General features: G+C 38.5%; 1 protein-coding gene across 3 annotated transcripts in view; it reads left to right on the top strand.

The window, feature by feature from the left end:
* MME (membrane metalloendopeptidase) overlaps positions 1 to 25,902 on the top strand; it is a 120,153-nt gene that overhangs the window by 34,822 nt on the left and 59,429 nt on the right. For all 3 annotated transcript variants that reach the window (XM_004448464.4, XM_004448466.3, XM_004448465.3), the window contains exons 4-8: positions 5,506 to 5,667; positions 6,627 to 6,707; positions 6,793 to 6,888; positions 7,019 to 7,137; positions 9,288 to 9,353. In XM_004448464.4, coding sequence (XP_004448521.2) covers positions 5,506 to 5,667; positions 6,627 to 6,707; positions 6,793 to 6,888; positions 7,019 to 7,137; positions 9,288 to 9,353 — 524 coding nt within the window. The remainder of the gene's footprint in view (positions 1 to 5,505; positions 5,668 to 6,626; positions 6,708 to 6,792; positions 6,889 to 7,018; positions 7,138 to 9,287; positions 9,354 to 25,902) is intronic.

The raw sequence follows: 25,902 nt of genomic DNA on the forward strand, positions 1-25,902 counted from the left end.
AGATTATTTTTCTTGTCTTTATGTGACTGTTTTCTTAAATTAAAATAACCCTTTTTTATTGCAAAAGCAGTACATCTAATACAAACTGGAAAATAAAGATAAGCAAATACTACAAAATTAAACACACCCATAATCCCTCCACCCAGATATAACTGTTGTAAACACTTTAGTACATATCCTTCTAGACTTTCTGTGCTTTTATATTGATTTTTAAAAATCAGAGTATACTCTTTATTTCCCTTTACAATCACTGATCAACAACATTTCCTGCCAGAACATTTGCCTTCACTATATCATTTTAATGTCTGCTTATTAAGGTGGATATTTTTTGTTTGTTTTTAATCACGTTTGTTTACTCAGAAGCCAGAGACCCACAGATAAGGAAACATCTGAAGAGCCCAGGTGTGGCTTTGTGAAGAGGTTGAGTAATTCAAAACAAAGTAAAACATAAAAACAATTGCAACCAGTTTGGCAGTTGTGCTTCTGTTTCCTAGGGCCCTTCTATGCACAGGTTTACCACTGACTTCAAAGCAAAGTCAGCTCAGGGGAGGTCCGCAGGAGAAGGTACAAAACGAGAATCAGACCCACGATAAGAGATTAAAGGAAGGTTGATCAAAGACCGGGCATAAAAGTGCTAGCCCATGACTTGCCTTGGCCCATGGCCCCAAAATATTCATCAGAACAGAGAGCGCTTTGAAGTGATTGGAATCACCCATGCTCAGATGGATTCTCTGGTCAAAGGGAAAATTTAAAGGCCCCAGAGGAAGAAATTAGCAAAATTGCCCCTTCCTGACTCTTGAATGCATATCCCTCACAAGCTGTTTAAATGCCTTCTCTTTGGTTTGTTGTTCACATGCAAGTAATGTAACAATGCTGGGTAGCAGGTGAGCAAATTCAACCCAAAAAGGGGAAGGGGAATCTTTTTTCCTCCTGCGAGATGTGGGAAATTCAGTTGCGTTCACATGGGCAGTGGATTTGCACTCAATAAGCACAGAACTGGAACCACCACTCCTTTTTATTCAGGGTGCTTAAAAGGGCACGAAGCATTTCTAAATGGGCAATAAGAACTGTTCATCAGTATTCTCTTGAGTATTGCTCTCTGCTGTGTTGTAACGTAAACTGTTCATTTTCCCATAGATGGAAAGAAAATAGAAGTTGCTCCCCAAATGACAGTAGCCTTTTACAACATTCAGTTTAAATTTTTATAAATATTTTAAAAGCAAAAAGTTACATAAAATTACTAAAAATACACTTCTTTCAGGCTCCAATTTTCTGCTTATTCAGTTTACATGATAATCCTCTATGTACTCAGGGTCTTTATTTTCACTTTCCTTGTTATCATGTCTTTCCCTCCAAGTTCAAGGGAATCCCTTTCTCTCTCTGCCATTCAATTTCACAGTCTTTATCTCAGGTTACAAGTTAGAGTCTTCATTGGCAAATCATTATAGAGCACAGTGTTAGACCTGGGAGAGAAATGGAAAATGCCTTCCCTACTCAGTGGACTCCTAATCAAAAAGAGATAAGGAATTTGCACACAAAATATGTCTGATGTAGGCTGATGCCGGCTCTGTAAGGACAGTCAAGAGTTGGTCAGAGATCGTGTCATGCAAGAGGATTTGAACTGGGCTTTGACAATGTCTGAGATTAAGAAATTTGGAAAAAGAGGATATTTTAGTGGAGGTTGAGGTTTGGGTTAGAAGAACATGGTCAAAGTTACAGAAGCAGCAAAATATAAGTTATTTCACAGCAGAAACATATCCTTGTTTAATTAGGGCAAGTGGTTCAGAATATACTGTACAATCTGGGTTTTATTCTGAATGCAGTAGGACTCTTTGGAAAACTTCGGAGTGGGGGTGTGGTATGCTGAAATGTTATGAAAACATTCATCCAGGATGGCCTGGGGTGGGGAGAGGCTGGGGCCAAGGCTTGGTCTGAATGAATGTGTACCTGAAATAAGAAACAAGAGTGGGAATGGGAAGGAAGAAATAGAGTCTGCTGGAGGTGGTGAGATGGAATTTATCTGACCCATGGAAGCAGGGGTGGGGGATGTACATGAGGAAGGAGTAAGAGTACTCGAAGAGTCAGGAGCACTGTCACACACAAACTCATTTGCACTCCTACTAGCTGGGTACCAGAAATACAAAGAGGCTAATTATATCAACAGTTTGGTTGGGAAGACAGAGAAAGACCCACAATACAAAATAACAACCTCATCTGCATCTTAAAGATTGAGTGAAACAATGAGCGCTCAGGAGTTCTGTGAAAGAGATCTTCCCTGAAGTTTAGAATCATGGGAGTCTCAGGGGAGAGCTAGGACATGGCCAAACCTTTAATACCAGGGAGAATTTGGAAGGGACTAGAATGAGGAGTTCATGTGTGGGTAAGGAGACTCTAGGCAGGGAAAGGACTAGGAGGAAAGGCGCAGGGGTAGGAAAACACATGGCATGTTTGTGACACATTGAGCAGGCCCATCTGGTTGGGACAGAGTTTGTATTAAAAAGTGTAGAGGAGTCGTGGTCCCTAGGGGAGCTGCGACAGTCTCCCAGGTACAGTGGCAGGGACCGGGAGGGAGTGAGGGTTCAACAGTGAGCCCCTGATGCTAATGACTATGCTTGTGAGTTGATAAACCCAAAATAAGAACAAGGCCTAGAGCAACTTTGTGCCTGGGAATTTCCTCCTGTCAGCCTTCATGTTACTCAAATGTGGCCAGTCTCGAAGCCAAACTCAGCATGTAAATGCAATGCCTTCCCCCCAGCGTGGGACATGACACCCGGGGATGAGCCTCCCTGGCAACGAGGGACCACTATCAACTACCAACTGATGATGCAACTGGAAAATGACCTTATACGGAAGGTTCAATGCGGATCAGCAGAATATCCATGTCTACATAAAATACCATGACTTTAAAATGCTGTTTGACCTAAAGTAAGGGGGAAATGGAAAGGAGAAATGAGTTTATATGGCTACGAGTTTCTAAAAAAGAGTCTGGAGGCTGGCAGGTTTGCCCTCATGCACAACTGAGCAGAGTCAGAGAGACAGATAAAGCAGATACAACCCCCAGATATTGGTTCCTTTGAGGGCTAAAGAGACCCATGGGAGTTATGGTCATGGCCGTTGGGGTTAACTACCAGGGCAGATGGCCCCTCTTTGGAAATGGTGTTTATGTGTGATGAATCTAGACTCAGATGGGATCTCCCTTCATAAGACTTTCATGCTAATGTGCTGGAGGTGCAGTTAATGTTGGGGTTTAAGATATATTTAGGGGATTGGAATCTCTGGACTGACAATGTGATAGCCAGATCCTGAGCCTCAACAGACTCCAGCACCTACAATCTGATTTATTGGACTTACCACACTCAGCTAAGATGGAGTTGAAGAAGGACAACCACCACACCATGGAGCCTAGAGTGATTACAACTGAAAATGGGAGGATTGCATCCAGCATCCAGGAGGAATCTGAGCCTCCTCTTGACATAGAGGTGCAATGGACACAACCAATCCAATGTCCACATAGAAGAGGTGGCATTGGATTGGGAAAAGTGGACATAGTGGACGAAGGGTATGGGGAAAGGCAGGAAGAGATGGGAGGTGGAGGCGTCTTTGGGACATGGAGCTGCCCTGGATGGTGCTTCAGAGGTAATCACCGGACATTGTAAATCCTCACAGGGCCCACTGGATGGAATAGAGGAGAGTATGGGCCATGATGTGAACCAATGTATATGAGGTGCAGAGGTGCACAAAGATGTACTTACCAGGTCCAATGGATGTGTCATGATGATGGGAACGAGTGTTGTTGGGGGGGGGAGAGGGGGGGTGGGGGGTGGGGTTAAATGGGACCTCACATATATATTTTTAATGTAATATTATTACAAAGTCAATAAAAAATAAAAAAATTAAAATAAAAAAAATAAAATAAAAAAAAAGAGTAGGAGCAAAAAAAAAAAAAAAAAAGTGTAGAGGAAACTGAGAAGGTGGAGAAGTATGTTGGGTCTGGTAAAAGTCTAGAGGCCAAGTTAAAAGTTTGTAATTTAACATGAGCAATGGCAAGTCTCTGACATGTCTGAGCAAGGGAGTGTCCAGTGCCCAGTGGCATCTTGGGAAGTTTAATCTGTGAGAGATGTGCAGAATATATAAGAGTAGGGAGATAATACCAGCAAGATGAGTATTAGGGTGGTTTCTAGTCCAAAGGGAATGAAGATACAAACTAGGTTGACTCTGAACAAAGAAAGAGAAGTATAGAAAAGAGGTGCCACTAGGGAATTACTGATAAGCCCAAGTGGGGGAGGAGAAATACAGTTTTCCTCAAGGTTTTTGACCTGGGAGACTGGAATAATGATTGTGCTGTATACCAAAATATAAAGTCAGGAGAGGAACTGGCTTGGAGGCAACTCAGAGTTTTGTGTTAAAGGTCTGGTAGCAGTCAAGCAGAAATGTTCAGAAGGTGGTTAGAAGGGGGTGGGGTGCCTGAGCTTCCACAAGCCAAAAGATTTCCCATGCCAAGTAGGAAAAAACAGCACAACTCAGCAGTTGTTTGAAGTTTTCAATTAATGAATTCAGAAGGTGAAGTATTTTCAAAAGCTTGTTTGAGAACTTATATTCTCTTATACAATTGCTCTTTTGTTTTCACTGCAAAACAGTTCAACTTGTACTAGAAAGTAAATGGGAAAGCAGTGGCAGGATTTTCTCTTAATTATTCCAGGTGTAGCGATTATAGACATTGGAGCTCCTGTACCTATTCTCTGCAGGACCTCCTGTACTTTATTCTTCTCCTCAGTGGTAATAATGCATATTTCATACATTGTTTTATCAACTGCAGCCCCTAGCACAGTGTCTTGCACATGGTAGATACTCATCCTTCATTGATTTGTATTTTCATCGTAGTTCTCAAAGATAACAGTGGACATAAGAAAAACTGACAAGGTGATTCAGCCTTTTTTATAATGTCAGGCTCTACATAAACAAATGCAAATCAGATGTCAAATTTGAATTGCAAAATTTTTGTAAACAAGGTCCTAGAAGAAATAACTATAGCTTCAGATCCTCGTGAAAATGATAAAATCCTTTAATAATCCCTCATCCCTTGGTATCTCAGAGACACCCAAAAGTCATATTGTCTTGAAGAGCATAGTTGTCAACTAAAATGACCACACTGAAGAGTGATGTTATATTAACCCGAGACCCAGGAAGTCCAAGTAGACCGACATTAGTTTTGCTTCTGAGATAGGTACTAGCAAGAACCTCAGTTATGGGGTTGGGACATGAAGGACAGGAAGGGGAGACCCAGACCTCTCAAGCAAAAGACCAACCAACTATAGTAAAGGGAAGGAGGACTATGCCAAGGTAATACTCATCACTCCACTTGAACTGACAGTTACAAAAATTAGAAGAAGAGTATCCATCCAGTTGACTGTGCTAAAGAAGAAGTAACATGCCTCTTTTCTCCCCCTCCAAACTACTTACGCAATACCACCTTTATTTCACCGGGTCCTTTCTCTGGTCTTTCAGCTGCTCGACTGATTCAGAACATGGATCCCAAAGCTGAACCTTGTACAGACTTCTTCAAATACGCCTGTGGAGGGTGGCTGAAACGCAATGTCATTCCTGAGACCAGCTCCCGTTACAGTAACTTTGACATTTTAAGAGATGAACTGGAAGTTGTTTTGAAAGGTTAGTGGAGCTGTTTTTTGGTGCACCAAAGACTTCTCTATCTCTCTCTCTTTTGTTTTTTAACATACAGCTGTTCACTGTCACAGGGTCCCAAAGATTAAAGTCAGTGAACCTTCCAAGTGTCCTGACCACCACTAATTCTCTCTGAGGGTGGTAGACACTGAAGTGGATATGTTGGTATGCTTACCAGTCCTGCTTTTATTTATGGGTATAAAAATGGTAAAGTACTATCATACCTAGAAATAACATTTTTATGCCATTCACAGATGAAAAAAATGTAAGTGATTGCCATGAAACACCATCACCATGGTCTCCCTACCCTATTGCAGTCCTGTGTTGAGATAACTATAAGATTTACTAGAAGATTTGTCTCCTCAGAGTAGATAAACTTATTCTAAGCCAGTTAGGACTCTCTCTCTGGGAAGTTAAGAAAGTCTGTCACTAGCCCCTGCTACCTTCTGTTCTTTGTTCTTCTCTTCTAAAAGTTACTTTGTAGAAAAAGAATTTTTGCTATTTTCTAACTGCCAAACAAGCAGAACAATTCGTTCAATTCATTTGAGGCATGAACAGTACATTCACACAAAGATAATTATTTTCCAGCCATCATGAGAACTATCCATATTAAATTCCAAATTCCTTTGTATTATTTGGTTTTTTAAAAATCTCAGTTTCAAGGAAAGTGTCTGTTGTGATGACAAATCAGCACACATCACTGTTCATGAAAAAAGATAATCTAGTCAAAAAGACTTTCATCTAACTGGGCTGATAAAGCTAACTCCCAATTCTCTGTTACAAATGATGATCTGGTAAGGAGTTTGTCTGTTCTATAGTTGTTGAAGTGAGAAGAGAGTGAACCTATGTCCAGAAAACTATTTTTTACTGAACTTACATAGAATATGTTTGTTACAGCTGCAAATGAACTACCATGTTGATGTATTTTATTTCATGCCTTATTTCAGATGTCCTTCAGGAACCCAAAACTGAAGATATAGTAGCAGTGCAGAAAGCAAAAACATTGTACAGGTCTTGTTTAAATGAATGTAAGTGCTCTTCTTTGATTTCATTAGGAGTGTGCATATATTGGTGCAATAATATTCATAGACTTATTTTCATTGTTTTCCAAAGCTGCTATTGATAGCAGAGGTGGACAACCCTTGCTCAAACTGTTACCAGATATATATGGGTGGCCAGTAGCAACAGAAAACTGGGACCAAATGTATGGTAAGGCAATCTATATTCTTTAAAAAAAATAATTTCCATGTAAATATCTATGATCTATGTTATTATCATATTATTATCATATTAATGCATTAAAGCTTCTAAAGATATATTTCACCTTTCATTGTTTTAGGTACTTCTTGGACAGTTGAGAAATCTATCGCACAATTGAACTCTAAATATGGAAAGAAAGTCCTTATTAATTTTTTTGTTGGCACCGATGATAAGAACTCTACGAACCATATAATTCATGTAAGTTTGTGTGGCAGACAGCCAAAGTTATCTTTAAATTATAATAAAACTTACACACACATAGTTATTGATATTTAGAAATAATGCTTATTCTCATTTGAATTGCATGAGCAAGGTGGTAATAAAATTACACTGTCCCTGGTATCTGAATTTCCAATTTTAAAAGTATTTTCCTAGCACAATGTTTTAGACATTCATCTCTGCCATCTGCTACCTCTGTTCAAATACCACTCCCTTCATAAAACAAATTATAAGAAATCAAAGACTCTGGGTCCTTCCTACTTAAAAAAACCACCTCATTTCTCTGTATGTTCATGAAAGGAGCATCTTCTGATTTGCATAAGTAATGAAAATCTGGAAAGCAGAAATTCCTAAGTGCTTCAAATAAAAGAACATAGAAAAGAAATTTAGGGCATAGTTTTGATTCTCTCTCCCTATATTTCTAAATAAGGTAAATAAAATGTCATTCTTTTAAAATAGCTATTAGGTTTTTCAATAAAATTTTATTGAAGTGTATCTTTCGTGCATGAACATACATAAATAATAAGTGTATAGTAAAAGTTGTGAACTTACAAAACAAACAGGCATATCATCATAACATGGCATCCATACGATACCCTATCAACACCTTGCATTGTTGTGAAACATTTGTTACAAACTATGAAAGAGCATCATCAAAATATTAATACTAACTATAACCCATATCTTACATTTGGTATATTTTCCCTCAACCCACCCGATTATTAAGACCCTGTATCAATATTATATATTTGTTATAGTTCATGAGAGAATGTTCTCATATTTGTTGTTAACCACAGGCCACCTTCCACTGCTGGGTTCCCTGTGTTAAACAGTCCATGCTTTGTACAGTCCACTCAAAGTGTACACTCAGTGTTTCTCACTTTCAGCAGAGTTGTGCTGTCATCACCTTAGTCAATTTTAGAATGTTTTATATCTCCAAAAGGAAAAGTCCCATATCCCTAATACCCCCCAATTCTTAGAATTGATTTAATATCTTCTTGGCCATTGCTGCAAAAATTTTGCAATATTACTGTTAACTATTGTCTGTAAGTTACATTAGTTGTGATTTTCCTGTGTGTCATCATATTGTTAACAATTTGTAGTAAAGAAGAACATTCTTATATTTATACTATTAAGCGCAATCTTCATCCACCACTGAAATTTTTTTGTTATATGCCATGTAAAAGAAGTCAGGATGTTGGGAAGGGAGCTGGGCCCTTCAGTGTGGAGATGCCTTCTGGAACTTTCTCTACTAATCCTTTAGGTTATGTTTCTTTTGTTTTGGCCTGGACTCTTCAGAGCTACTAGAAATTTCTCATATTAACCCATAAATGCCCTGGTTTACTCCCGTACCTGTCTTGCCTACAAGTAAATAGGAAGAAACCTCACAAAACTGTGAGTATGGCCAAGTAGCTGACACTTGCATATGAAAGGTAGACCCGACATACTTGAGCAGAACTGTGTTTTTTTCTCCACACTTTAACTGGTGTGGTCTCCAAAGTGATTTTGAGTAGAGCAGCTTTGGGGAGCTAAGGAGGAGTCTTCTCTATCCCCCTAGTGTAGAAGATCTCCAAAACATCTAGCAAGATTTCCACCAGCTTAAACTGAAAGAATTACCATAGATGTTTTCTACCTTTCTTTCCCCATACAAATAAACCTGAAGGATATGACCCACTCCCACCAATAAGAGTTGATCTCAAGTGAGGGTGAGGCTAAAGGAGAATGTCCCCCAGAAGAGCATATTAGCGTCTCAGGAAACAGAGAGGCCCTTTAATGTGTAGTTTAAAAACTCTCCAGTCGAAACTTAACATGTTTTTGTTCACCTCTACCTTCAATTCTCCTTGAAAAATTCTTTCCAGTCTGTTTTTTTGGTCAAATTTTCTTTTGTTTTCCTCAAATATGTGCACTACAATCCACCAGATTATATAACTATCCATCAGTATAACACTTAACTAGTTGTGTGGAAAACATTTCCAAATTATGTACTCACTCGGTGTTTGATTGTTATCCATATAAACAGCAAGAAAACTAGGATCTAGGATTTTGCTCATAGATACATAGGCATGCTTGTCTTTGGTCCAGCTGTTCTGTATCTGCTGAATGGTTTATTTTTATATCTATTTTTATAGATTGACCAACCACGACTTGGTCTCCCTTCCAGAGATTACTATGAATGCACTGGTATATATAAAGAGGTAAGGAAGAAAAAAAAGAGCAAGAAAAAGACTCGAACTCACCTGCAATAAACTTAAAAATAATGAAAAAGACTAAGGACAAATTTAAACTCAACTCTTTTATGTTCTTTACTCAGGACGGATACTTAAAATCACATATTAGAGATCACATACCTTTTACCTTTGGTAACTAGGCACCATAAAAAAGAATGAAGGTGTTTTAAGAAATCAAAGGAAATTTGAAATTCCTTATTTGTGTTTTTGATTCTTAGTATTTAAGCCAGGGGATTAATTTTTAAAAGTCAGTTTTAAATGATTTAACTCACCTTTACATTGGATCATTCAAGAAATGAACATATTTATCGTAGTCTAAGTGAGAGAAATCACCCTTGCAGAGCCTTCTGAGTTGTCTTTCTAAGATCTGTGTGAGTAGGGGAATCAGGCTCAGACAATCCTTTGCAGCCACATCTGACTCTGACATTGATCAGCTAGGCAGTGGGAGTCACACCCCTTAGAACTGCTGGAGGATCTGGAGCTCCTATTACTGACATAAGAAACAACAGAAGAAAATAACAATAGTGCTATACTTTGCAGGAGACATAGTGGACTTACAAAACAAACATGTAAAAACATCATGCAGGGCTCACACCTCACCCCACCACCTTGCATTGTTGTGAAACATTTGTAACAAATTATGAAAGAGCATCGTCAAAGTGTTACTACTAATCATAGTCCCTAGCTTACATTTGGTGTATTTCCCCCTACCTACCTGATTTTTTCTGTTCATAAACCATACAGTTTTTCTAAATGTACTGTCAGTGGCTTATGGTATAATCACAGAGTTGTACATTCATCACTTCAATCAATATTAGAGCATATTCATTCTCTGATATTAAAAAAAAAAAAGAACAAGAAATAAAACACTATCCTACCCATATGTTAGTGCTACTAATTACAAATCCTATAATGTGCTTCCATCATTCCTATTCATTTCGAAGCAATTACAAACAACTTTTTACCAATTCTGCACACATTAAACTTTAGCTTTCCATTCTCTAACTACATTCTATTCTCTGGTGACATATATTTTGGCTATTAATTCTATGAGCTTGTATATGATATTTATTTCGTAATTTGGAAATCTTACAATAGTTGTCCTTTTATGCCTGGCTTGCTTCAATCAACATAATGTCCTCCAAGTTCATCCATGTTGTCATTTGTTCGTGCATTGGGTCATTTGTCTTTCTATTGTCGAGTTGTAGGAATTCTTTATATATTGTGGATATTAGAACTTTGTCTGATGTGTGATTTCCAAATATTTTCTCCCATTGAGTAGGCTGTCTGTTTATCATCTTCACAAAGTCCTTTGAGATGCCAAGTATTTAATTTTGAGGAGATCCTATTTATCAATTGTTTTCTTTTGTTGCTCATGCTTTGGGTATAAGGTTTAAGAGACGCCCATCTACCAGGTCGTGTAGATGTTTTCCTATATTATCTTCTAGGAGTTTCATGGTCCTGGCTTTATGTGTAGGTCTTTGATCCATTTTGAGTTGATTCTTGTACAGGGAATGAGAGAGGGGTCCTCTTTTTCATCCTTTGGTTTATGGATATCCAGTTCTCCCAGCACCATTTGTTGAAGAGACTTCAGTCCCAAAAAAGTGGACTTGGTAGACTTATCAAATATCAGTTGACCATAGACGTGAGGGTCTGTTTCTGAACTCTCGATTCAATTCCATTTATGCCAATATCATCCTGTTTTGACCACTGTAGCTCTATAATGCACTTCAAAGGCAGGAACTGTGAGTCCTCCAACTTTGTTCTTCATATTTATGATGTTTTTGGTTATGTGGGACCCCTTTCCCTCCAAAATAAATTTGGTAATTGACTTCTGTTGACTGTTGGAATTTTGATTGGTATTATGTTGAATCTATAAATCAGTTTGGTTAAAACTGACATCTTCATGACGTTTAGTCTACCAATCCATGAACATGGAATGTCCTCCCATTTGTTTAGGTCTTCTTTGATTTCTTTTAGTAGTGTTTTGCAGTTTTCTGAATTCAGATCCTTTACATTACTGGTAAAATTAGTTCCTAGATATTTGAGTCTTTTTGTTGCTATTGTAAATGGAATTTTTTTTTTCTTTTTTTCACCTCAGCTTGCTCACTATTAGGTTATAGAAGCACTACTGATTTTTGTGTGTTGATCTTATATCCTTCCACTCTGCTGAACTCATTTATTAGCTCTAATAGCTTTGTTTTAGCTATTTTGGGATTTTCTAAATATAAGCTCTTGTCATTTGTGAATAGTGAGAGTTTTACTTCCTCTTTTCCAATTTGGATACCTTTTATTTCTTTTTCTTGCCTAATTGTTCTAGCTAGAACTTCTAGCACAATGTTGAATAACAGTGGTGACATTGGACATCCTTATCTTGTTCCTGATCTTAGAGGAAAAGCTTTCAGCCTCTTCCCATTGAGTACGATGTTGGCTGTGGGTTTTTCTTAAATGCCCTTAATTATGTGGAGGAACTCTCCTTCTGTACCTATCTTTCAAAATGTTTTTTATCAAGAAAGGATGCTGGATTTTGTCAAATACCTTTCTGCATTAGTCAAGATGATCATCGTGTGTTTTTCTTTCCTTCGATTTGTTAATGTGATGTATTATGTTAATTGATTTTCTTATATTGAACCACCCTTGGGTACCAGGAATAAAGCCCACTTGATCATGGTGAATAATTCTTTTAATATGCTATTGGATTGGATTTGCAAGTATTTTGTTGAGAATTTTTGCATGTGTTTTCACTAGAGAGATTCGTCTGTACTTCTTTACTTGTAGTATCTTAATCTGGCTTCGATATTAGGGTGATGTTGGCTTTATATAATGTGTTGGTAATTTTCCCTCCTCACTTTTTTGGAAGCATTTAAATAAGATTGGTATTAATTCTTCTTGAAACATTTGGTAGAATTCACCTGTGAATCCATCTGGTCCTGGACTTCTGTTCGTTGGAAGATTTTTGACGATGGATTCAATCTCTTTACTTGTGATTGTTTTATTGAGTACCTGTGTTTCTTGTGGAGTCAATGTAGATTGTGTTTTTCTAGGAATTTTTTCCATTTCTTCCAGGTTGTCTAATTTGTTGATATACATTTTCTCATAACATTCTCTTATGATCCTTTTTACTTCTCTGGAATCAGTCCTAATGCACACCCCTCTTTCTTTCCTGATTTTATTTAGTTGCATCTTTTTTATTTTATTTGTTAGTCTAGCTGAGGGTTTGTCCATTTTATTGATTTTTCTCAAGAATCAGCTTTTGGTTTTTTTATTTTCTCTATTTTTTTGTTCTCAATTTCATTTATTTCTGCTCTAATCTTTTTTTCTGTTTGCTTTGGGATTGCTTTGCTGTTCTTTTTCAAGATTTCATGAGATGTTCAGTTAGATCTTTGATTTTAGCTCTTTCATTTTTTAAAATATAGGCATTTAGGTTCTATAAACTTTCCTCTCAGCACTGTCTTCTCTGTATCCCATAAGTTTTGGTAAGTTGTATTCTCATTTTCATTCGTCTTGCAGTACCTACTATTTTCTATTGCAGTTTCTTCTTTGACCAACTGATTGTTTAGGAGTGTGTTGTTTGGATTCCATATTTTTGCGAAGTTTCCCCTTTTCCACCTATTGTTAATTCTCAGCTTCATTCCCTTATAATCAGAGAAGGTCCTTGTATAATATCAATTTTCTTAAATTTATTGAGATCTGTTTGTGACCCAACATGTGGTTAGCCCTGGAGGAAGATCCATGAATACTTGAGTAGAATGTATAACCTACTAATGGGGTGCAGTTTCTGTATATGTCTGGCAGGACCAGCTCATTATCATATTGTTCAAGTTCTCTGTTTCCTTGTTGATCTTCTGTCTTATTGTTGTAGCTATTGACATAAGTGGCATGTTAACATCTCCAACTATTATTGTAGAGATTTCTATTTCTCCTTTCAGTTTTGCCAGAGTTTATTTCATATATTTTGGGGTACCCTGGCTATTTTGCGTACATATTGATGACTGTTACTCCTTCCTGGTGGATTTGTGCCTTTTATTAGTATAATGACCTCAGCATCTCATCACTTTTTTGCATTTAAAGTCTGTTTGGTCTAACACCAGTATAGCTACCCTTGTTCTCTTTTGGTTACTGTTTGCATGAGATATCTTTTTCCAGCCTTTCACTTTCAGTCTATTTGCATTCCTTGGGTCTAAGGTGAGTCTCCTGCAGATAGCATATGGATGGCTCATGTTTCTTATTTATTCTGTCAGCCTATATCTTTTGATTGGGGACTTTAATCTGTTAACATTCAATTTTATTACTGTAAAGGTATTACTTAGTTCAACTATTTTATACTTTGGTTTTCATATGTCATATCTTATTTTTGTCTTTTTTTTTTTTTTACATTTTTGGTTACCCTTTCTGATAGTTTTCACTTCTGCAGTCTCCTCCAAACCTCTATGTTATCTTTTCTTTTCTGTCTTCAGAATTCCCTTTAGTGTTTCCTGCAGAGCTGGATTCTTATTTACAGACTCTCTTAGTTTCTGTTTATCTGTGATTATTTTAAACCCATCATCATATTTGAAGGACAGTTTTGCCAGATAAAGAATTCTCCGCTGGTAGTTTTCCTCTTTCAGTACCTTAATTATATCAAACCACTGCCTTCTCACTTCCATGGTTCCTGGAGAGAAATCCACACTAAGGCTTACTCGATGTTCCTTGTATATGATGTCTTGCTTCTCTCTTGCTTCTTTCAAAATTTTCTGTTTATTTTGGGGATTTGGCATTCCGAATATTTTTTGTTTTGGTTTAGGTCTATTTGGATTTATTCTAATTGGAGTACACTGTGCTTCCTGGACATGTGTATTCATGTCTTTCATGAGAATTGGGAAATGTTTAGCCATTATTTCTTCTAAAACGCTTTCTACCCCTTTTCCCTTCCTTCTCCTTCTGGAACTTCCATGTCACATATGTTGTTTGTTGCACTTTGTGTTACCATTAAACTCCCTGTTTCCCTGGTCAATTTTTTTCATTCTTTTTGCTTACTGTTCTCACTTATCAATTTCAGCTCTTCTGTCTCTGTGTCACTGATACCTGTTCCATGGTTTCATATCTGCTGTTTAATGCCTCTGTTTTATTTTTAATCTCACTATTGTGTGTTTCATTCCCATTAGTTCTGTTATTTTTCTATCCAAGATTTCCAAGTTTTCTTTATGCTCACCCAGCATCTTCCTAATGTCTTTTTTTTTTTTAAAGATTTATTTTTATTTATTTAATTCCCCTCCCCTCCCCCGGTTGTCTGTTTTCTGTGTCTTTTTGCTGCGTCTTGTTTCTTTGTCCGCTTCTGTTGTCATCAGCGGCACGGGAAGTGTGGGCGGCGCCAATTCCTTGGCAGGCTGCTCCCTCCTTCGCGCTGGGCGGCTCTCCTTATGGGTGCACTCCTTGCGCGTGGGGCTCCCCTACGCCGGGGACACCCCTGCGTGGCAGGGCACTCCTTGCGCGCATCAGCACTGCGCATGGGCCAGCTCCACACAGGTCAAGGAGGCCCAGGGCTTGAACCGCGGACCTCCCATGTGGTAGACGGATGCCCTAACCACTGGGCCAAAGTCCGTTTCCCCTAATGTCTTTTATTTCTTTAGTCCTGTTGCCCTTCAACTCCATGCTTTGATTTAGGAGATTTGTATAAACATTGTTGATTTGTTGTTTCAAGTCCTAAGTCTTGTCTGGAGCTTTGATTTGTTCCTTTACCTGAGTCATATCTTCCTTTTTCAGTATGGCTTGTAAGCTAATGTCTAGGCATCTGAGTATTATGCAGAGTTTACTCTGATGATCAGTTTCTCTCTCTTGTCTAGGGCTTTCTGTTAAGTAGCTATGTGCTGGCACCCCTCCAACCCACCACACCAAGTTTGCTGGCCAAAATCTGAATTTGCTGTATACTGTGTCCCTCCTTCTCCCCTATCTTGGGAAGAGAGCCCCTGCAACCCCCTCAGTCCACAGCTGCCTGTCAGGGGTCAGTGGTACCCCTGCTGGTTGCTGCATTGGTGGGGGAATGGGCACTAGCAGCTAGTGCTGTAGCTTTACTCATGGGATTTTTCCAGCCAGCAGAGACTCCTTTCCTTCACTTCTCTCTCTTCTGGGTGGTGTCTAGCCTTCTGCTGGTTCCCTTAGCCCCAGAATGGCCTTCCAGACAGTCTCTGCCTGTCCTCTAGTTATTATTCTGGAGGAAAAGTAATCTTCTGCCTCTCTAGTCCTCCATCTTCCCAGAAGTCTTCCCCCAGCAATTATTTTGCTTAATGATTAAGCGTAATAACATGGAATAAAGTCACTGTAAGGTTATCTTTTTGAATGGCTAGAAAACATCCAAATGAAGAAAATAATTCATTTCAAAAGGCTACAATTAATAGTACAAAATAATCAAATGGGTGTGGGCTATTTAAGGTTGGTACAATTTGACTATTATATGAGTTGCAGCTATTGGCTTCAAAAGAATCCAAATAATTTCCTTACTTACATAAGTAAGGAATGCAGAAGTTGCATATGTATCTGTTCACATTCCATTGGTTAGAACTCAGTCATGTGGCCACATGTGAAAGCAAAGGAGGCTCGAAAATGTAGTGTTGGCCTGGGTGACCCTGCGTCCTGCTAAAACTTGGTTGCTGGGAGGGGAGATTCTATTACTAAAAGGAAAAAGAGGAACTTGGATACCAATGGACTTCAGGAAATATGTGTTTGTAGTCAAATAACATAGCATTAATCAAATTTAGAAGCAGTAACACATTCTGTTTATAGAATTTATAGGTGAGAAATCTGAGGCTCAGATGTTTTCCCTTAGGACACTCAGCAGAAGAACTATAGAAATGGAGGTAGAATTTTTTTTCTCTGTGTCTTTGGTTTATATCATTCCAACTTTCTAAGAGTAGTACTTCCTACTAGCATACTTATTTATATGAACAAAACAATAAAGAAAACTCAGGCACTTGTAGCCCAGAAGTTTTTATCATCTCAAATTAGGTGTCCCCCATAATCTTCATCAGACTACCAAACTCATAGCATGCTTGCTGCCTGCCCCCTTTCGTAACCATGGCTTATGATCACAGCACTCCTTTCTGCTTACCTCAGACCTTAGAATCCTTCTCAACCCATTGCTCTAAGTTCCAAGCAACCTCCTTCTAGTTGAAAGGAGTTGGCATGAGATAAATTTTACTTGCCATGCTATACCTGGCTAATTACCAGAATATTTCTGTACCCACCTCATCCGCCCCTTTTTTTTTGAGGTATGAGGGCCTGGGGATTGAATCAGAGATCTCTCATGTGCTTCCCTGAGTTGGTTTTATCATTTGTTTTACTTGTTTGTTTCTGTTTCTTCAGGAGGCACTGGGAACCAAACCTGGGACCACCTATGTGGGAAGTGGGTGCTCAACTTCTTGAGCCACATCTGCTCCCCTCTCCCCCTCTTTTAAATCCAGTCTTTCTTAGAGGGAGGATGTGTAGCTAGGGAAAAGAAATCTCAATTTTCTTCTTATTTCCCTGATGATATTTGCTGGTCTTTCCCAATCACCACCACTTACTTCCCTCTGCATCCACCGCCAATTATAATAAAGGTTAATTCTAATTTCTCCACCACCCTGCTATATCTGAAAGAAATCAACTCCCTTAAGCATTTTTTTTCTTAGAATTTTATTGCTTCATGGGAAAAACAATGATGAGAAGGGTAAATAATATCTAGTCAAGAAGTTATAAAGCTGGCAAAAATCTTAATATCATTATGTATCAGTGATCAAAATGGATTGCCTCAATTACACGTTTTTGCCTGTGCTATTCCCTCTGCCCCACACACAATGCCCACCTGCCCAGCACTCTTCCTTTTTGTCTCATGCTTTAAGTCTCAGCTTAAATGTCCCTTTTCCATGAAAGTCTTCCCTGGAACTTTATACTAGACATCCGTATGCTCCCACAGCACCTGGGTTTCTTTATTCTTGTTTTTTTAATGCCATTTTTTTCTAAAAACTGTAAACTCAGTAGTACCAGTATCAGGTCTCACTTATTCATAGCTGTATTTTCAGTACCTAGCTCAGTTACTCATCCTTAGTAATTATTCAATAAATATTGCTGAATCAGTGGATGAGTGGTTAAGGGAGAAGAAGAGAGGTATAGCAGTTTGGTATTATTGATGAATTCCAAAAAGAAATATTGGATTATGTCTGTAAACTGATCTTTTCCTCTGGGCATATTAGATTATATTGCATTCAGAGGTTTACTTGATAATCAGGCAAACCTCTGGTGCCAGTGGGGTGTTGAGCTCCACCCTTGGTGGGTGAGGAATCACAGATAAAAGATATGGCAAAGGACAGAGTTGGAGGGTTTTTTTGATGTTGGAGTTTGATGCTGAAGCCTTATGCTGGAGCCCCAGGAAGTAAGCTCACAGAGGAAAGAGAAGCCAGCCCCAGGAAGGGAGGAACCCAGGAAGCCTGAACCCTCATAGATGTTGGCAACCATCTTGCTCCAACACGTGAAAGTAGACTTTGTTGAGGGAAGTAACTTATGCTTTATGGCCTGGTATCTGTAAGCTTCTACCCCAAATAAATACCCTTTATAAAAACCAACCAACTTCTGGTATTTTGCATCCGCACCCCTTTGGTTGACTAATACAAGAGGAAAGAAAAGAAAGAACCTGATCTCTGGGAGGCCCTTCTTTGATTCTGCACCTTGTGCTTTGGGTAAGTGTGAGGTCTAGGACGCCTTCAGCTAATGGAAATGATTTACTGAGCACAGATCACTTATCCTAACATAATTTAGGTCTAATCTCAGATTATCTGGTTCAGACTTCTTACAAACCATCTATTTCTTTTCCTCTTTTCAATTCAGCCTTCATAGCCTTTACTCTAAAAGCTGGAGTCCAAAGAAGTGCAGGTCGTCGGCACTGCCAGGTCTACTACGTTTCCCCACACATTTCTGAATGTGGACTCTCATTTTCACTTTGACTGTTGGCCTTTTTTGTCACATGCACTCTGTGGCTGTCCTAGTACTCTTGGGTTCTAGGCTAGTAATGGAATCCACCCTCAGGTGCAAAAAAGTCCCATCCATTTGGGAACAACAAATTTACCTCTCTCCCTGGTCTTTAAAGCCTTCATACTTTTTTCTTGCCTCACCTCCTCTGTGTCCTCTTGGAAATTCCCTTGGCTCTAGCTAGGTTCCAGAACCTTTATTCCCCTCTGTAGAAAGAGCCTTGGTCCTAGTGATCCTCTTTTAGCTCCATGCCATCAATGAGTCACTGCCTTTTTCTCTTCTGATAGTCTGTATGGCTTCACAACCTTGAGGTTGAAGCCTCTCTCGACCCATTCCTCTGTCATATTCAATTTGCCTGAAGTGTATTTACACATTTGATGAGTCCTGTACTTTTGCATTTCACATTATTTTATTGAAAATATCTAAGAGAAGTTATGGGGATTGACATGGGGTCACCAGGAGGCCAATGATTTTTCCAAACTAGAGTGTGGAGTCCTAGGATCTGCAAATAGGCCTCAGGAGCTGGGTACAAGGGGAGGTTTCACCCCTTCTCAATCACAAGAACCCTATGTTATTTGTATTGTGGGGTTCTGTTGCCAAAAAAAGAACTGATCAACTACTGTTTGCCAATCTGAGCAAAGGCAACTGCTGTTCGCCAATCTGAGCAAAGGCAAGGACCAGCATCTTTGGTTTTTTTAAAATTTCTTTGTCTTTATTATTTTTTTTTAATGTTATATTTGAAAAATATGAGGTCCCCATATGCCCCCCCACCCCCCACACCCTACTCCTCCCATAACAACAACCTCCTCCAATGTCATGGGACATTCATTGCACTTGGTGAATACATCTCTGAGCACTGCTGCACCACATGGTCAATGGTTCACATTATAGTTTACACTCTCCCCCAGTCTACCCAGTGGACCATGGGAGGATATACAATGTCCAGTAACTGTCCCTGAAGTACCACCCAGGACAACTCCAAGTCCTGAAAATGCCCCCACATCACATCTCTTCTTCCCACTCCCCACCCTCAGCAGCTACCATGGCCACTTAGGGCCATCATCTTTGGATCCTCCCTTCACTATGGCCGCCTACCCTGGCAGTTGGAGACAGACTGCTACTTCCTATTCTAAAGCCCTTACTCCCTCTTGATCTTCCCACCCAGTTTCAGTCCTCGATGTATTTGGTAAGGAGAGATAAATTAAATAACCCACTAAAACAGTCACAGAGCTCCTGCTTTGCTAGGGGAATCATCTTCCATAATCTTAATACTAAACTCCTCAAGTACACAGTGAAAATAGCTACTACAATTACACAGTAAGACAAGTTTCACTTCACAGGTGTATGTTTTTGCTTTTAATACCTTGGGAATGGAATTTTTGTGTTGTGACATTTGCATGGCATTCAAAATAGTAAAATGCCTTGTGTTGCTACATCACTGAGTAATGAAAATAGATAACTTATTTTGTTTTCAAGAACTATTTCTCACCTCCTTAAACACAAAACCTAATTTTTCTCTTGTTAATGGCATTTCTGGCTTTCAAACTCATTTGCTTTTATTCTGACAGTTTTAAATGTTGTATTTTGAGAAATGCATATTGTACTCCTCTAGTTATCATTCTAAAATTAAATATCTCAGTTCCTTTTCCTTTTATTTACCTCCCTCTCAATTAAAGAAGGAACATGGCTTGGCGCAATCAAAACTCAATGATATATATTCTCATATTTTTTATGACAGGATTATATATCTTTTCTGGTTAAAGTCACACATGTGCAGACTTTGAGGGCTAAGTGGGACTTTGGAAAATTTAATCTAAGCCCTCATTTTACAAATAAAGAAACAGAACAAAAAGGTTCCATGTGTCAGCTATGGAATATTAACTGTAAGCATTTTTTGGCTAACATAACAAAACTTTCTAGGGATGGATTAGTCATAGCTGCTGTTTCCAGGAGTTGAGCTGAGCCATCTTTCTCTTATTTTCCCAGTCATCATTCTAGATTAAATATGTAGAGATGTTTAAAAAATGGATATCTCCATTGTAGCATCAAAGGTGAGCATTTACAGCTTCACAATCTAGAAAAATAAAATTCCGTCTCTCCCAGTGTTTATCAATGTCGGAGGAAAGGCTCTTTTTGGACTTGCTTATATCACCTGGTCCTCCACAGGGGATTGGGTCCTCTAATTAGCTAGATGACAGTGCCTGCCCATCCCTGTAGCTCAAGAAAGTAGGATGTGTGATTGACAGAACAATTCCACGAAAAGGCTTCTATTGTGAGTAGATGAGCAGGAATAGCTACTAGAGGTCACCATGCTCCAGTCTTTTTCCAGTTGACAATGATACGTCTACCAAAAGCCTGGAGAGTTTTAATTAATACTCTCCTTTAAAAGTATTAATTAAGCCAGCTCATGTACATGACATAAAGTGCCACACAAGAACAGACAGATGCTATCATTTCTCAGGGATTTATAATCGAAAAGTGTTAACTCAGTGCTGCACAGGCCAAATATAAGGCTGAAGGCCATACTGACATTTGTACAAACACTGAACAAATATATGCTTTATAAAATTGACATGTCTTATTAGCTTGGCATCTTATGCAAAGCTTCCTACCCGGGAAATAAACAGATCTTGTCAAGTGTTATGCTCCTAGAGATGTGTAATCCTCAGTTACTAGATTTATTGAGAATTGCTTATATGTCTTTAAATCCTAATTCTGGTTCCCAAAACATGAGGGAAGAAGGATCATACTGACATTCAGAAAGGTATATCTGCTTTAGATAAGGTCTTGCCCCTTTGAATAGAAGATAAGAAATGAAAATATTGCTTGTTTCAGGCAATTTGATGTCAAATTACCCTTTCACAGCAACCTTTTAAACTGTATTTCTCCCCACCTGCCTCTTTAAAACAGATATCATACTGCATTTTGCATACTGTCATCTATATGGAGACCTCACCACATACCAATAATTTAAACAACAGGCTGAGAATTCTCAGTCTTTAGGTGCAGAAGGACTGCAGATTCCTTGATAAGGGATCTACACTGAATAGATAATAAAGTCAAGAAGAAGTTCTAGCCTTTAACTCTTAGTGAAATGCTCCATTTTCCAAAAGAAAGTTTCTTGCAATTAAGCAGAGAGCTTCCATAATACATTCTATTTCACTATTGAGGCTGGATGAAGAAAGAAGGGACTGGCAAAGAAATTTTTCAGGAATCAAGTGGCAAAGATAGGTGGAGTAATAGAAAAGAATGGCTTTCTGAAGATAAAAGAAAAAACAACACTAACTAGCAGACCTAAAATAAGGGATAATTTATATAAAAACTGAGAAGTAAGTGCCTAAAATTTAATAAAGGGCTTGAAATATTCCTACATTGAAAAAGTTGAGGTAACCCAGTAGCAAACTCAGAGACTTTGTCACAGGCATGTGTATTAGCCAGCTGAGAGGGGTGCTCATGCAAAGTACTAGAAATCTGTTGGTTTTATAAAGGGGATTTATTTGGGGTAAAAGCTTGCGGTTACAAGGCCCTAAAGAGTCCAACTCAAGGTTGGTTTCTCACCAAAGTCAGTTGCCACATGTTGAAGCAAGATGGAGAGAGATCTCTCCTGGTCTCTCCTTCCTTCTTCCTTTTACCACTCTGTGAGCCCAGCTTCTTCAAATCTCAGCTGTAGTCTGGCATAGGGCTTATCTCTCAGGGCTTCTCAGCTGCTCTGTTCTCTTCAGAAGGGCACCTGTAGACTATCAGGCAAATCGTTCGTCTCTCCACAGGGCTCCAGGATCAAAACTGACAAAGTTCTCTCTTCTGTCTTCTTCTGTGTGTCTTCTTGTGTGTCCATTTATATAGCCCACCAAGGGGCTGGGGACTCAATCCTGATGATGTCCTACTGATGCGATGGAATCAAAGCCCTAATCTTGTTTAATCAAGTAAACATACAGCCTTTAAATTTAATGCAATCAAAGAGTATCACACCCAGAGGAATAGACCAGTTCACAGACATAATCCTTATCTTCTTTTGGAATTCATAAGTAACATCAAACTGCTACAGCATGTTTGTACTCAGTGAAATCATATTTTTTATCACGTTTCTCATCTCATTCTAGATAGACTGTGATATGCCATTTAACTGCAACTTGTTAAAATATTTGCAGGCTATCGTGATATCACTTGCCCAACTACTTTTAATAAAATTTTCTGACATAAAGATAACCCTGAAATTTGATTAAGTACAAAATTCTGCAATGTATACCACATGAAAACATAATAATTTACTCTAGGGATCTTATCTTTTCTGCTATATATGAATGAAAATTTGACCTTTCTAATATGAAATTTTTGATTTCCCCAAATGGTTTTGGTCCTTAAGTTTAGGATATTTCAACTTCTTTTTTCCTAAGTTACATAAGATTTCAGGTAGGCCTTCTAGAAATACAAATGGGAAAATCTTGCTGTTGAAAAGGGAGAGAGATGATACTACTTGACCACTTTCCATACTAGAATTAAAGGGAAGTTTCACAAAGGAAAAAAGGGACTAATTCACTCATGGCTCTTTAGTCCTTTTGTGAAGAGAATCCTAAGGTACTTGACTAGGACAACAAAAGAGCACTAGATGTTCAAAAAGAACAAGAAATCTAGTGCCAAGCGCCTATCTAAATGAATCATCTTTTGCCCTCTAGTCTGAATTCGGCAGACACCACACCGCATAGCACTCTAATGAATATACATTTAGTCCCCAGTTGACTTAATTTATAACAGTTTAGAACACGTCTGCTGGTGTTGGTGGTCTTAATAGCCTGGGCAGAATCTGTGTTAGATTACTTTGAGAGGTGTGTTTAACCACAGAAGGAACTATTATTGTACGCAGTATCTCTCTGTTTAGAGATAAAGCCACACACTGAATCCCAACAAATTGTGTAGAGATAAACTGCCATTAGTCAAACCTAGATAAGGTGGGTGATGTAGAACAGCCCTTTCTTCTCAGAGAGAGACCTCTGCCCTTGATGAAGAAGTATTCAAAATAGGTCCATAGAAGAGCCTTTTATTCCATATCTGCCTTGTTCAATAGGTAGGACCTCAGGTCTGACATATTCTAATTACCTAAAGAATTCTCTTAATGACAACTGCCCTGCCCTAAAGGACAGAATTAGTGTGCTTCAAAATAATTCTGTTCCTTACAAGGCTCAAAATTTCAATGCTGATAAAATCATTATTCCCATTCTCGGGATTGGCCATCAACCACCTGAAAATTTTTGTATATCTTGATTCACCGACAGCAGAAGAGCTCCTGAACTCTGTACTGGGGATGATTTGGAATTGGTCTCAAAGTTTCTCTTTCTCCATCCTTTCATCAAGTCATTAATAAAGAGAAACTGGAAATTCCTATGAGAACTTGTATAGCTTCTGAAGTTTGTTGCATATGTTTGGGACACTGTATGTTCTTTTTACAAATTGAATTGTTGGTCTCGAAAAAAATTCTTTTGTGTTCACTAAGTCCCAAGTTAAAAAAGCTCCTATATGTTTTATTAAATATAAATATAGACAGCTGGACTGAGTAAACCCATGATGGTCTCAAGAGCTAGATAGCACCTAATTGTGCCTTTATCACAATGAGAGGGGTATCCGCCTCTTTAACTTATCATCAAGGCTAAGCTTTACTTTGTCCTTTTCTTTAAGGAAATTGGTCATTTACAAATCCAAAATACTTGAGCATAATTGGGCCATATATATGTTTATGTTCTATGCTGACATTTGTCTGAGAAAGTAGAACAGGCTAAGGCAGTGGCTTCCAAACTTAAGGTCTACTTTGCATTTGCCAATGTCAGGGCTCTGTGCCATCACACCCTCCTATATACTCATACTTCGAGAAAATTCATCAGGATTGATTTTACTTGTTTACACATTGGCAATATTATTTATTTGAACACAGCATTTCAAGGCTAAAAGAAAAGAGAAAATCACTGGGCTAAATAATTAGAGCCTCAATGAGGTGAGGAAGGAATTGGAAATTAGACGCTGTAGGTTGCAATGCTGCAGGGCATGGCAGCAGAAGGGGAGAGGCAGAGTTATGAAGAAACTTAGAGCTTTTAGAAAAACTGGGGATTTATAAGAAATGGAGACATTTAAAGAATAAGGATAGAGACTTTGGAAAAATGGCCATGATGGACTAAAAGCAGAAAGAGGAGCCACAGGGTCTGTGTGTCAGCATTGGAAAAGACACAGACCAGGAAAATTCTCCAAGCTGTACCTAGCTAGGAAAGAGCACAAGCTGATATTTGCAAGATTTTAGATGAGAAGGTTCAAGCTGGAATTGAGATTAAACCAAGATAAAATTTTGTTTTCCCACTCACCCAAAATACAAGCTGAGAGAAACTGCTCAGGACTTAGGCTGAGAGTAGAAGTTCTAATGAACTAGGAAGTTAATACAACTTACTTCATATATTTAACATTTAACTTCACTTTTTTATTCAACAAATAGTCGTTGAGTATCTCCTATGTGACAGATACTTTTGTAGGCACTAGGAATACCAAGGAAAACAAGCCAGAAAAGGTCCTTATTCTCATGGAACTCATATTCTAATAGAAGGGGATAGACAATAAAGAAACAAGTAAATAATTTAAGTAAATAAGATACACTGAAAGGAAATAAACCATGGTGATATGATGAGTGAATGGAGGCAAGGGTGTGTGGGTGGGTATATAGGTGTGATTATATATATATATATATATATATATATATATATATATATTTAATTACACTCTGGCTGCTGTTTTCAAAAAGAATGGGCAGTAACAGAAACAGATAAGAGAGGCAGTCACATGGTAATCCAGGTAATGGACTAGGATGGTAGCAAGGTGAGCAGACCTAGGATACTTTTAGAGGTGGCTCTCAAAGGGAAAACTTTTGTGTATTTTTTTTAAGAAGTTTTAGATTACATGAATGTTACATAAAAAATACAAGGGATTCCCAGCAGCCCCACCCCCTCCCCCTTCCACACTTTCCCACATTAACAACATCCTTCATTAGTGTGGTACATTTGTTACAATTGATGAACACATATTGAAGCATTGCCACTAGCCATGTTAACATTATGATTTACGCTCTGTACTGCACAATTTTGTAGGTTATGACAAAATATGTAACAGCCTATATCCATCATTGTGATTTTATGCAGGACAATTCCAATGTCCCCAAAATGCCCCCTTATTACACCTATTCTTCCCTCTCCCATCCTTCAGAACCTCTGGTGGCCACTGCTTTTATATCAATGATAAGAGTTCTTCCATTGCTAGAATAATAATAAGTCTATTTTAGTCCATTGTTCATTCCCCACTCTTGAGTATTTGGGGATGGTGATGCTCACTCTGCTTCTAATTGAGAGGGAGCTTAGATCCCATAGGATAATGGATGGAACTACCTTGCTTGCAGTTGCACATACTCTCTTTCCTTGGGATGGGCATTGTCCATCATCATCTCCTTGTTAGTTGTGCTGGGTGAGTTCAATGAACTTGAAGATTAGGTGTTGCAACTCTGCTGAAATTCAGA

This window comes from Dasypus novemcinctus, chromosome 4 (genome assembly GCF_030445035.2).
Source record: "Dasypus novemcinctus isolate mDasNov1 chromosome 4, mDasNov1.1.hap2, whole genome shotgun sequence".
In the NCBI taxonomy this organism is placed as follows: domain Eukaryota; kingdom Metazoa; phylum Chordata; class Mammalia; order Cingulata; family Dasypodidae; genus Dasypus; species Dasypus novemcinctus.